Here is a 14,624-nt window from a genome sequence, read left to right on the forward strand (position 1 = left end):
TAAATAAAATATTAAAATGTCTTATTTGTCTAAAACAGCCTTACAAATATATTTGTACATAATTTGTACAAACAGCCAAAACAGTGGGTGTAAATCAACATCTCAAACTCTTAGTCAGACAAATCCCACATCACACCAAATCAACTTGAAAGTAACTTCTCATGACACTGCAACCGCATAAAGATGGTAGTAAGGGAATGACAGAAACTTTGTTGTCAGTAATACAAATTATAATTTACTTCTGACATCCCACCCTCATATCTCCCTACATAATTGCAACATAATAAACAATGATGACTCATGGAGAAAGTTAGAAGACAGGACATAAAAATAAAACCACAACAGCGTATCATTTATACTAAAAAGCTTTCATTCAACATCATAATAACATCACAACACACATACTTTACATTTTTTGTTATTTCTAAACTTTTTTAATAATAGATAATAAATAATAAGAAAACACTTGAACTTTCTTGAGGTATCCTAGATTATTTCTGCGCGAAAAGGAGTTCAGGTACATTGAATATATCTACAAAATTAATTTCAACCATTCACTTCAAACCCAAAGATCATGAGAAACGAACTCAGTGAAATGGGTGCCAACTTAGTTACTCGATCCACTTGAAAATACTCAGAATTAGACCTGAGACAAACCACACTTTACGCAGACATGAAACTTTACCAAGATAAAATAAGCTTGACATCGCTCATACCTGTATCTGAAGTCTTTACACTTGCGAGTGTTTCGGCTATGGAGAGGATCGAATTAAGAACGAAGGACGCGAAACCACCACAGAGGGAAGAATGAAAAGAGGAGTGAAAAGAACGGGAAAGAAACGGATGAAACGGGCTGCATGACAAAAGAATCAAACGATTCCGTGGAAGACATGAAAATGGGGTGAAATAAAGTGGATTATGTCTTTTGGGAAGACCTCACAAAAAAGCTTTCATGTCACTTAATCATAAGAGAAATTTGAGAAATTTGCACCCAACATAAGGGGAAGGAAAGATTTAGGAACCTCACACGTACGCACACGTTTTGAGTTAGCACACCTGGGCAGAGGAGGGCAGCTCACTCTCCAGGAGTGATCCTGGGTCAGATGACCTCTCCGCCGAGCCCAATAACCGGCTCCTTGCTGTCTACCGTTCACACGCGCGCTCCGGCACGCTCGCGGTACCTTGCCCAGTACAGCGGGGAGTCATCCCAGACCTGTCAATCACAATGTGCCAACGAGCAAACACGGCGCTCTCTGTCTTTCTCGCTCTTTCTGACACACATGCACACACTCATCCATTCGGTCGGCAGACAGGGGGAGGTAAACTATTGTGACAGGGGGCAGTAGGGTTGGGTTGAGCCATCTATCATAAAGCCACGACAGAGTAACATAAGACAAGGCATCTCTCAACACACACAAAGGCCTGCGCTGAGCTCACTTCATGGCATCTCATACATCTAAATTATAAAAGATACAGTTCACGCTAAAATGAAAGTTCAGTCATCACATAACAGTCAATAAAAAAAATCATAAAAATTTTTTTGGGATGAAAATCCCTTTAAAAAAATTCACTATCATGTCATTTTTAATCTGTAGGATTTTATTTCTTGTCCAGAACACAAAAGAAGATATTTTGAACAATGTGGGCAAGCAAACAACATTGGCCCCCATTGACTTCCATTCTATGGACACTAAACCAGACATTTTTATATCAAATACCTTCTCTTGTTTATATCACTGAAGATTTTTTTTTGGGTGGACTCACTCTTATTACTTATGTTTACAGAAGCAAATTTTGTCAAACAAATACTCCAGCCATCCACAGCCACAAGTCAGATTTATTTGATAGCGTTTTAATCTGCTCTTTGATTCGATCTAGATGAGCAAAGTGGCCCGTTTAGGTACTGTATTTTAAAAGGCCCAACAAACGAAAGTAAAAAAGAGAAATGGATCCAACGCAGCCCAACCTCTGTTAAAGACTGAGTGGGGTGGACGGGAGACAAAGAGAAAGAGAGACGGAGGAAAGGAGAGAGGAAAATAAATCTGCACTCGTCCATCGATCCCCATCCTTTCTGCTCTCATCTTATCTTCAGGTCTGAGGGAGTCAGGCAAGTTTAAACGATTCTGACCTTGTCCGACATAAATAGTCAGAAAACTACAAAGAGCAGATAGCCCTCTCTCTCCGTGAGCAAAGGGGGACGAGGAAGGGAAATACATTGAGATAAGAGGAGAAGAGAGAGATAATACAGGAGTTACTACATCAGCGAGAGTGTCACAGACAGACGTAAAACACAGCAAACCGAAGCCCCTGTTCCAGCACCAGGGTGTTGGTGCCAGAGTCCAATCTGGAACTGATCCACGTGTTTCCAACAAAGAAAAGATGGTTCTGCACTGATAACTAAAAGGATCCATTTTCCACTAGAAAGCACAATTATGTCCTCATAATGTAAAGTTTTTAAAACAATAACAAAACTAAACCAAATTGGATGTATTATAATCAAGAAGGTTTCAGTGCTGTGGCAATCTCACGACTCACTACTTTGTAGAAAATACCGTAAAATAACACATTTTGTAAAGTACAATACGGTGAAATTACAGTTTTTCTTACAGAGTGTTAGAGCAAAATATCTATATCTGTGTAGTTGACAAATAAGCCTATCAAATACTTAAAAACTGAAATTTCTGTCAAATAGATTGACAGCAATATACCGGAATATAATAGTTATTTTGCCTGTAAAATGACAGGATATAAACTTGTACAGTTTCTGTCTTTTTCTATAATTTCAAAGTTTCTGACCGTATTTCAAAAATAAACTGGACAAAATAAAATAATGTTTAAAACAGAAATTTCCTTGCAGCTGGATCTTTTTCTTGTAATTTTAGTTTTTTTGACCGTATTTGAAACTACATAAAAATGTGAAAAAACAGTACAAATTTTTTTTGACTGTAAAATTACAGGGGGGTTTTCAGTGGTGGACAGTGGTCAAGTTCCATTTCTCAAAAAGTATTTATACTTTATATTCAACAGAAAATTCCATGTGTAATATCAATACGTTTTCCACAATTGTACAACTGTGATGCACCATGATATTATGCAATACTTTTACTACAACATCATTCCAAGTTTGTTGAAACTCAGAACAGAGTCTTGCAGCTCCCTCCCACAACCGAGCACCAACACCAGCTTGCTTCGCTGGAAAAGTAGCATGACTTAAAATACCGAGAGACAGAAAGCGAGACAGTAATGACTATTATACTTAAAAGACAAAATTCTTTTCATAAGGTCGGATTCTCCTGGCTACGGGAGCATGCCCTCACCAATCAGAGAGGGCCCTGGGCCCTATTCTCTCTAAAGAAGATGTGAATGTCGCGGCGGAAGAAAAGGAGTAAAGATGGGGGCCTTTAATATTCATCCTTTTCTCTTTTTATAGTGTAACGGCTGCACCTGACATCTACGGAAACTGTGCAAATCTCTTCACGCATTGTCAGGCTCTCCTCTAATCATTTTACGCCCTTGTGAGGCTTTGAAAAGAGGCGATAACGAAGCGAGTCAAATACGGAGCCCGCTCGATTCATATGTGAACAGAAGAAACTGAAGTAATAATCAGCACCCCTGGACCAGGAGATTCACAGAGAATACACTGCGAGCGAGCTGTGCCGTGCGAGGAAACTTGCGAGGTTGCAAGCGTGCAATAGAACAAAGTGAAAAGCTTGATCAATGCACTTGCGTACATTACAAGACTCTGATGCAACAAAACTTGACTGTCATTATAATAAACAAAATGATCTAATGCGCAACCACATGAAACAACATCTATACAGCTGCATTTACACTACAGGTTAGAACTGCAGTCCTTCAATGTAGCTGTACATTTTTAGAGCACTCATCTTAATCTTGTTCTCTCTCTGCATAGACGGAGAGACTTTATCAGTCTGTGTGATCGCTGGTAATTTCAGTGTAGAGATGCAATCGCCTTTTCTACCTCCCATTACCTTCTTCCCTTAGGACTGAACAACAATGCACTCCTGCACAATAGACAAACAAGAGCATGTTGGCTTGGACAAAGCCCACCATGACCGTGTGTAATCTGTCTTAATGTAATAACACATTGACCTTACATCTAATTTGAAGCTGCACAGTATTAATATATACAATTAAATGTTTATTAACATCGATTAACCAAAACAATACTTTGACTTTGTGTCATACGTTACCAGAGTATAATGTTCTAAATTTTGCCAATGGGCAGGTTTCTTAATGCAAAAAGACAGATATTAACATTAAAGTCAAGAGGAAAACGTGGACACATTGATACCCAGATCTAAATCAAGTTCTAACCCAATGATATACAGCTGCAAAACCCAGAATGTACGTTTAAATAAGTCGACATAAAAAATGCTTAATTTATTAAAGTATTCATTTTCAGACAAAAAAAAGTGAAGATGTCCAATATTTATAACAGGCAAGTTAAAAAACAAGATCACTTCAAATTATGTAATAAACACTGGTTTAAGTCAAGAAGAACTTCCCGTGTCACTACACAAACATTTGAACAAAATCCAACCAACAGAATATTTATAACTGATTTAAAATCAGTGTTTAACAAATACCATAAGATCTTAAGACCATAAGATTTTTTTATATTTGTAAGACTTAAAATGACCAATAAATAAAAACTGAAAATCGGAAGTGCTTCTGGACCAGTGTTTACATCTAGCCAAGTGGTCTATAAATGTGTAAAAGTAAAACAAAGTATTTTCTTAATTTATATTATAACGAGTATAAGTGTATAAACTTTAAGTCTTATTTGAGTCTGCAATGAAGGGCAAGAAAACGGTCCAATAGCGCCTACCAGTGGCTAAAATTGCAACTGCAGGAGTCAATCACATTACACTTTATAAAAACGCCACATCCCCTTTGTTTTAATCGCTTTTAAAAACACAAAAAGGCTCCATAACCTTTGTGGTTTGGAAAGAAACACATATACCCCTATATTATATTAAAAGAAAAGCAAATTTTATATTTAAACTCTTGTGTGTTTTTCCTATATGAGTAAATGTAGATTTGTGGCGCGAGGGGAAATTCTGTGTAATATGGTCTCCAACTGATCTATGAGGAAGAAACAGAAGGAAGCAGGAAAAGAAATCCAACTGTAGAAGAGAGAGAGACCGAGAGAAGGAGATCTATAGTCTTTTTTCTGGCAGAGGGGCATCCAGCTGAGCGCTGGCTCCAAGCCCAGTTAGACCCCTGCCCTGGCAGCACTCACACACGTACTCACCTGGGATGTCTGCCATCCGGGCCGGACCTCCGCCAGCTCCTCACACATACATGCCTCAGACCCCACAGCCCGCAAGCTTCCTGTTTCACACACGCTGACACCCACAAACACACCGCACAGCCAGGGAGCTTCCTGTCCAACCTGAAACAACCCTGATCATGTCCGCCCCTCCACCACCCACTGGCATCCCTCCTCTGTGTGCGATGAGAGTGTGTGTGTTTGTGATATGAGCCTGATAGAATAAGCAGGTAGGAGGAAATATGGAGAAGCACAGCGCAGTGGCGTGATGCATGATACGCACAGGTTTACTGAATGAGAAATCTTTTCAGCCAACACAAATGTGTTTATGAACACAAACATGCTCTTACGGAAAGTGTGGAGATTCACTATACTAATACGGAGTCACACATTCTTACGTTAAATTGGAGGTGTATTTCTTTAAATCAACACTCAAGACTTTAAATAAGAACTTACTACACACATTTCATGACAGTAGGCAAAGACATCCATCGAGCACATATTTAACAAAAAATGTTTGGTCTTTTTGAGTCACAGCATGAACATTACAAGTGTTTCTGGAAAAATCATGTTGCACTTAATAAGGTCCCAGTTGGAAAGCAGCGAATGAGAGAAGCGAAAATACACAATGAATCTTTCAATGTAGCACAAATATGTCTCGGTTTGCACAAGCACTTAATCCAACTTTTACGCTCTTTATTTAACCACAAAGCATTAACACAATATTGTCAAGGGAATTTAAGTGAGGTTGTGGGAAAGGGAAAAAGACATTAAGATGTTATGCGTTTAAAATTGTATGTAAAGGTTTCAAGTTTTTATTTAGCTTTTAAGTTGATTTTTTAATTGTTCAAACAAGAAAATGCCAATCAAATAAAAATACTTAAAAATATCTGTAAATATTTAAATATATTTATATAATGTCTATATTTATATTTATCTATAAAATGTATTTTTAAATAAATAAATGTATTATAAAAATGTTATAACAATATTTCACTTTTCTAAGGAAAATTCGTTATTTCAGAGTTTACAACTGGGAAAGTGATAAAAACACACTACAAATCTAGTATAAATATAGGTCATTCATTTTTAATCCACTAAATAAAATCATGAAAAAGATTATCCTGCATTATAATAACTACGTAAATACAGTGTTATCTTGTTGTGAATCTTTTGGAAAAATAGTTTCACATATTCTGCGAATTATGTAAGATAATAACATTGGTACATACCTTCCTGCAGTGAGACAAGCGGAGGGAAGTATTTTGGGATATAGTCTCTCCTCTCTCCCCTTAGGGCATCACGAGCATCTGTGTCAAAGCCAGCGGCTGGAAACTGCAGAACGCTGCTCTTGCTAATGGGAAACTGAGGGATCGTTTGAGGAAACCCAACAGGCTCCAAATTGTTCACATAGTCCTCAAGTTCAGCTATACTGACGCCCAAGAAGCCAAAAGCCTGATCCACATCACTAAGTCCAGGGTCTGTCCGTCCATCTGAGTGAAGTGAGAGGGGTCGAATAGTTAGAAATTATCTTGGCATAATGACGAAGAGCATCAGAGCATAGCAGAAAGACTTTATAAAGTAACACTCACAATCATCCTTAGATCTGATTAATAAAGGAACAATTGTGTAAAAGTTTGCATGGGCCTGAAAGGGTTAATTTGCTGATTGTGTAATATTATAGGTTTACTGTTTTACAAGGCTACTTGTATAAATAATTTAATTTACATTATATTCACCTTATATATTTATGTACATTACGTATATATTTAAGAAAAGGACAATATGAAAATACCATAGAAGAATACAAAATAAATATACACAAAAATGTTGGATAACAGAGTATAACAGACTGACAAATCAAAACCATGTGGATCCACCACGTACTTATAATCATCATCATAATAATAATAACATTACAGAATAATTTTCCAAAAGGCATGCCTGCCCTGACATGTCCTAACTTTTCAGATAATTCATACACATACACAGACATACACTATGCTTCTTAAATGTAATGTAATAAAATCACTTACAAAATGAATGAACATAAACAAACCACACTTTCAAAATGAGGCCATTTAAGAACATAACAGTTTAATAGACTTACATATGAGCCATATTTCAGACCATATGTCATTTTGAAAGCTCAATAGTTTTATAACTACACCTTAACATAACAGACATTGTGTTTTAACAATAAACACAATATCAGTTGATAAAAATGACAGTCGTGATGCTTAGACCATCACTATGGCAACAGGTAGGAATCCGTACCCACCATTATTACATCTTGCCAATATTACCATGTTTAAGATGTAGGAACCAACTCAGCTTTTAACCGTCATAAATTTGCACTTTATTTTGAGCAAAATTATATATTTGAAGAAAAAGCCTGTTCTCTGTTAACCTAAACGGACAGCTAACTGTACCAGCCTCTAGTCAACTGTCAAGAGCACAAAACTTACAGATAACTTAAGAACTAAACGCCTGTAATAAAGTATTACCAAGTTTGATTAAAAATGAAAATAGATAAAGCTGCTTTGTGAAGGTTTCATCCCTAAAATATCAATCTACATTAGAACATTAGAGTACCTAGCTAGCTTAGCATGCTAACAACAGTTGTGGTGGGCGGGGCTTATGCACAAACACGCTTCATACAGTAGTACACAAACACACTTCGCACACTTCTCCTGCACAACCCGCTGTGGAAGTAAGAATAAACTGTCTGAAAGACTCACAGAGCTCGGAGTATCGGTGGCAGCTCCGCACCAGCTGCTGCACGTATCTCTCCAGCACATCGGACAGGAGATCACAAGCGCTCAGCTGCACCGCGTCCCAGCCCACCGCCTGACACATCTGCGCCACGGACACTCGCAGCAGCGACCGCGCATAACTTTCACACATCTCTCGGGTGCCGAAAGGCCGCTTTCACGGCGCCTGCACGGGCTGAAGGGGGTTTGTTTTGATCATTCACATGAATAGGGACATTGGCGCTTCCATAGGAGCCGCCATCTTTACTTCACGAACGAAGCATTGGCAGCAATCGATCGCGCGTGCGCAGTTGAGCGCAGTATTTGCTCGATTAATCCTGCCTCGATTATGAGCCCTAAGCGTGTAAAGCTGTTTGTTTTAAAGGATAGAATATATATTTATATATATTACTACTATTATACACCCTCACACAACACTTGCATACTTAGTTGTGCAATTATGAAACGAAGAAAAAGTTTCAATTTTTTTGAAATACAGGCTTATAGCCTTGTACGTTAACTCATACGTAATTCAAGTTTCTATAGAAGTGGTGGAAATGCGGTCACAACATATTTTTGTTGTTGTTTATAGACAGTTTACACATTTTTACAAAAAATATGTATTATACATATTTACTATAAGAGGCAACATAAAGAATCCCATTTGTGACCAGAAACATGTTGAGCTGTTTTGCCACCCTCGATTCCTACGGTATTTTGATATTAAAATGCTGTAAAGTCAGAAAATCTGGAAATATTTTAAAGTGTCATTACCAAACTTCTTGTTATACTTGGAAATAACAAAACATAATTTTAGGAAAAAAATGTGTATGTTTTTCATGACTTAAGATGCTCAGGTCATTGATGTAACTGTTTACTGTTCTCACATTTTGAGATAAGGACAAAATAAGATTAGATTGCGACTACCGAAAAATGTATGTCACACTCCCGGAACAACCTTGACATGGTATTGACATGTCCATTTCAGTAGTAATATTCAATTGATAATTTTATGTATGATAATAATTCATAACATTAATTTTACAATTTTTGCTGACTGATATGATCTTTTCACTGATACAGAGAAGCAAAACACGAGAGACAAATGTGCCCAAAGGTACAGCTGAGTGTGCCAGTGTGCACACAGTCGATCAGAGATGGACCCAAAAGGCTAAATCTTTGTAGAGATTAGAGATGGCAAGAGACGACTGTCTTAAGGGAAGAAAGAAACTATTCCCCTATTTGAGGAGGAAAACGCAAAAAAGTGTGTCATAAGCAAACATGGGTCTCTACCAAAACTTTTTCTCTCTTTATAAATAGCAATAAATTATTTTTGAAAGGTCCCTAGGATAGGGCACATTATAATTATTTAATACATAAATGAAAAACTTGTTATTTTTAAAATCTAAAATTAACCAACAATTTTCTTTTTCATAAATAGAAATAGAGACTATAGTTCTGAAATAGCTTTATTGCTAATACAGGTTCTAAAACATGTAGTCAAATCTTGTGCTGAATGAGCAAAAAATTAAAAGTATGTAACCGTTTCCTATTTATTGCAAATTACAGCACCTAAAAAAAATAGTGACCACTCTACTATTTATTGGTGTGTGTTTAATTAAAATAGTTTTTTAATATTCAAAAATAAAATATCACTGCATAACAGTTTGTTTGTGCATTGATAATAATATTTTCTTATATTCCAAGCAGAAGACCTACGGTATAAAAAACAACCCCAATGCTAAAATGTCTTCAGAAAAGAATGCAGAAGGCTATGGTTTATGGGCTTTACTTCTCAGATGATAACCATCAGAATCAGATATCTAGTGACAGCTGATTAAATAATACAAGAGTGACCCATATGGTCAAACTTTTCTACTTGTCCATTACTTTAATAGATCAGACCCTCTTCCACAATCAGTGACCCCCAAATTCACCCTTTCATGAATAGACACCCAACACCACAGCTCAAGCATTTAATCCGATACTGTGGTGGCTGGCCTGGTTTGAGTTTCAAATGGATACCAAGCAGCCTAAACTTGTTTTGATTGGCAATTATAAGAGGGAACAATAAGGATGCCGTCGAGTCAATTGGGTTTATCAGTATCATTTCGAAGTAACTGAATAGCGTTTAAAGCAAAGTGTGTACACGCTAGACAGAGCTTAGAGGACGGATTTACCCAGTATTCTCTTTGTATTGATAACCTCTGAGCACAGCCAAGCACACAGTGCCTTCAAAGAAAGCTTAAATTCAAATGAAAAACAACCAAGGGTCTGGAAACATCTTTTTTTTTTCTAGAGGACATCAAAGCTGATCAGAACATTAGAAATAGAGAGACGTGTACTCAATTAGACGGTGTTTCTTTGTAAGAGGTTTATTTTCTCCGATATTGTACAAATACAAGCACATATATATTTATGAATTCTGCATCAGATCATGTAATTGAAGGGCATGTGCACCAAAACCAAGAGGAACCGATAAAAGGGCTTCTTATCTGTAAAAAAAAAAGAGAGATACAATCAGAAATTATTTTGCACATGACACTTAAGATGCGTTTAATATATGAAGAATAGTATGATACAAGCTAGTAAAACCAATCAATTTGATTTTACACACACACATTTTAAGTTATTTACTGAATGTTTTCTGAGCCATCAATCAAATATGCAGTTTGTTTGACCAAACAAAATAACATTCAGCCTTCCAAAACTGGACAAAGGCTAAATGTTTGAAAATTATATATATTTCCGGTATAAATCTACCCTCCACCATCAAAAAACAACAACAAATCAACATGAAACCATACTTACAACCTATTTTACTTCTACAATGTCTCCGAGTGATACAGACTATTCAAATATAAACGTGTTGGGCAGGACTTAATATCCAAGGATCGGATCATGAAAAGTCTCTTTCTGACAAGTGGTTGGAGCTGAAAAGTTACCAATGGGAGGACTTATTGATGTCTCTCAAACAGTCATTTTAAGGTGAAGCAAGATATACAATTTTGATTTAAAGATTATAAAGCTCTTGGCTCAAAGAGTTTTGAGGCGTATAAAGAGTGTCAGTTTTGATTTCATATTGACTTCACAGTCACACCAACAAAACCTAAGCAACACTAAAGTAATCCATTTTATGCAACAAATATCAAATAGGGAACTAAAAGCCCATGTTTCACACCACACTCTACAAGCACACACTATGTCCTACAGCTGCGATAGGATGTTACCTCCGTCATGCTTCAATTCCTGAAAATGATGAATGCATGCATATTATGAAAGGTTAGTTGAGGGAAAGATGTGGGTTAGTCAACATTTAGTAAACAAATGTTATAAATGTAATGATGAAAACAAGCTTCCATAAAGCTCATCAGAAAGAGTTAGCCAATAGACATTTCTACAAATAAATACAATGAAAGGGTAGGAAGTCTCGTAGGACAATTATATCTTGGATGTTTCACACGTGGGATGGAGAGAGAGAATGGGGAAAAGAAGTGCGACATCTTACAGAGCAGCGGCTCCAGAAATGATCTCAATAAGCTCCTTGGTAATGACGGATTGGCGAGTTCGGTTAAAGGTCAGGGTCAGCTTGTCAATCATCTCAGCTAAGGGACAAGAAACATACGATAACACAATTAAGCAATCAAATGTCATTAAACAATTCACTGAAAACTATATTACTTAAAAATGTTTTAAAATTGGTATTATTTATCAAATGTTTGATAAATAGTTACTATATGGTTGTTGCTGTCATTGTACAGAAGAAATAAAGATTTATCAGCCAACTGCACTAAAGGTTTAATATGGTAGAAGTGGAAACTGACACACAGAAACACCAATCTGATCAAAGAAACTAGATGGAAAGACAACTCACAAGCATTCTTGCTAGCGCTGTCCATAGCGGTCATCCTGGCACTCTGCTCACTGGTGGTGGACTCCTTCAACCCAAAGTAGATGAGGTTGACCAGAGAAAATTCCTGATAGTTCCTCAACACATCAGCATCAATATCATCATAGATGCCCATGCTCTCTGCACATAGAAGAAAAAAAAACATAATTCATTCCATTTTTGTGTTATTTGAACAAAATCTGAACGCAGAGCTACATCAAATTTTCCAATAAAACCTTTAGGAATAAAATAGAAAAGAACTCTGAATTTTTAAAGATTGTTTGTATTACTTAATCAATATTGTTTGATATAACACATTAGTTTTGTTTCTTCCTCGAGAACAATTTCAATGTGTAGGGTTAGGCAACTCTTTGACATTACTTAGTCCATTTGTGTTGGGACAACATGAATAATTTTCATTGACTAACCCTAACTACACAGTGGATTGAGTTCCCAGCATTCAGATATTAAAATGGTATTGTGCTATAGTAAAGTGCTAATGTATTTGTGTTTTTGGGCAGATAAGGAGACCTGTTAGTGTTAACTGTTCTGTAATGTTACAATTCAGAAGATTTTCTGTTTTCTGTGATTTTTTGGGGGGTTACCATAGAGGTGAAAAGTAAAGGTTGCTCTGGTTGGGGAGGAGCACATTGATGCCATTTTAACATTAATCCAGTTTTACTCATTGAGTTAATAAACTCCAAATGTAGTAAACCCGCTGGTGCTCCCTGCTAGCACAATACATAACATGAGGTAAAAATAAAGACGTTTATTTAAAAAATTGTGTCCCGCTGAAGAATTCACATTTAACTGTTACATTTATCTGAAATTAAATAAAATAATTTAAGATTTAGTTGTCCATACAATTCACCCAGTTTAGGTTCAGATAAACCAATTCAATTGTGTGAAAATGGGTGTCATACTACAATTTAGTTAATCCAGCAATTCCTTTTTTCGAGCAGACTGTCTAAAGTCATCCTGACAAGTTTTATTTCTGACAAAGTTGCAATTACATTTTAATGACTATTTCTATAACTTAAGAAACACTTGGCCTAAACCAAAATGTATGAAACTGATATAGTTTGATATTGTAATGCATTGTAATTAACACTAACATGCATTTGGTTAACTTCTCTATTGTGATGTACCCAGTCACAAAAAACTATCAAAAATACCTGAGCTTGCAACAGAGTCCACGGAAAAAAGAGGTTTCTCATCGGTCTTGTATGAAATCACAGACCTAAACACCAATCACAATAAAAAAAATTAAGTAAAAAAAAAAAAAACTCTGATTTGATCATGATTCTGAATTGATACATAACAGGATGTGCACGGACCTGAATCTGTTGAATACAATTCTTCCCTGGTCGAACTCATAGCCAGAGTCAAGAACCTCTGTGGCAATGATGGAAGCATCAGTGAAAGTGGGAGGTTTGCGGCCCACCTCTTTACAGTTGATCAGGATGTGATTTCCATGGGTCCTGTGAATTCACAGGAAGAACAAACTTACTATTTGAAAACTAAAAAATATAATATTGTCAGACAAGCAATAAAAGTACCTGTAAAGCAGACCTCGGAGTTTGTCACCCACATTTACGACCATAACCTCTTTACCAGCTTTAGAGAGCTTGGCGATTTCGCTCCTAATGGCCTTGGCCACGTTGCTGTGGACGGCACCACAGAGCCCACGGTCAGAAGACACGCCAATGATCAGATGTTTATTCTTGTCTTCTGAAACCTTGATCTCAGCCTTCTCATAGAGAGCTAGAAAACAAACATCAAAGTGCATTTCAAATGATTGTGCATTACAAACAGCCACGGATACGATTCATTTGAATTGTCATACCCATGGCACTGCTGCCATAGACGCGGGCTGGCTTCAGGGCCCTATCAGCTCTAGCATATTTAGCTGCTGCCACCATCTTCATGGATTTGGTGATCTTCTGAATGTTCTTGATGGACTTCAACCGAATGGTGACTGAAGATAAAAAAAGGAGATTTAAATTAATATAACAATCGCAATCAGTTGACATTTAAAATGCTTTGCAAAAACTTTACTTACTGTCCTTCAAGGTTGCCATGTTCCTGACCTGCCCACTGCAAAAGATTTAAAGGTTTAGTACACAGCAATAAACATAATGCATATGCAAAAATCTATAAATTAAACCGAAAGCAAATAAATGTTGTTCAATTCAAAATATAACACCGACTGTAGGGAATAATCTCAAGAATAACGTTGTCATTCATGTCGTCACACGACTATGTAGTCAACTACCAAACAAACGGTTCATGTTGCACATAACACAGCATACACAAATCATTCAAGCACAGTCCTCAACAATATAATAACTTTATATTAATCATAAACTCTATCCGTCGTGCGCTGTCATTCGATTTGACTGAGGCAGACTGAGGCCTAAAGCACGTCATCACGTCCTTGCTCTATTTATCCTGTATTAAATTATCCAACTGACACATTACAGCTTTATAAGGTTTAATAACACTGTAACAACGAACACTTATGCAAGTTATGTTGTTAAATTAAATAAATATATACCATTGTGGAAGGAACACCGCCGCGCTGGTCCTTGCGAACATGTTCACTTGAATGAAGGTCAGAGCAGCCGGTCTGCGCAAGCGCAAATAAAGCGAAAAGAACGCGGTTTCTTCACAAGTCTCGCGATAT

The 14,624-nt window shown here is 36.9% G+C and overlaps 2 protein-coding genes across 3 annotated transcripts in view; both read right to left on the minus strand.

The window, feature by feature from the left end:
- Positions 1–8,349, minus strand: part of taf3 (TAF3 RNA polymerase II, TATA box binding protein (TBP)-associated facto) — a 47,587-nt gene extending 39,238 nt beyond the window's left edge. Inside the window, exons 1-2 of the mRNA XM_056749322.1 lie at positions 8,038–8,349; positions 6,529–6,789 (exon numbers count right to left, since the gene is read on the minus strand). Of these exons, the coding sequence (XP_056605300.1) occupies positions 6,529–6,789; positions 8,038–8,203 (427 nt within the window). The 5' untranslated portion in view covers positions 8,204–8,349. The remainder of the gene's footprint in view (positions 1–6,528; positions 6,790–8,037) is intronic.
- Positions 8,350–10,408: 2,059 nt separating this feature from the next.
- On the minus strand, positions 10,409–14,591 carry atp5f1c (ATP synthase F1 subunit gamma). Of its 2 annotated transcripts, XM_056748374.1 has the most exons (9): positions 14,496–14,591; positions 14,001–14,035; positions 13,785–13,916; positions 13,498–13,702; positions 13,276–13,419; positions 13,114–13,178; positions 11,924–12,079; positions 11,558–11,654; positions 10,409–10,544 (listed from the first exon to the last, which is right to left on the minus strand). In XM_056748374.1, the coding sequence occupies exons 1-9, from the start codon at positions 14,534–14,536 to the stop codon at positions 10,541–10,543; spliced, it is 879 nt and encodes a 292-aa protein (XP_056604352.1). In that variant the 5' UTR covers positions 14,537–14,591; the 3' UTR covers positions 10,409–10,540. The 2 variants fall into 2 exon arrangements, with proteins under 2 accessions (XP_056604352.1, XP_056604353.1); XM_056748375.1 differs by lacking the exon at positions 10,409–10,544 and having other exon boundaries at positions 11,554–11,654; positions 14,496–14,573.
- Between the last annotated feature and the right edge of the window lie 33 nt (positions 14,592–14,624).

The sequence above is a fragment of the Triplophysa dalaica genome, chromosome 5, assembly GCF_015846415.1.
Source record: "Triplophysa dalaica isolate WHDGS20190420 chromosome 5, ASM1584641v1, whole genome shotgun sequence".
Lineage (NCBI taxonomy): Eukaryota > Metazoa > Chordata > Actinopteri > Cypriniformes > Nemacheilidae > Triplophysa > Triplophysa dalaica.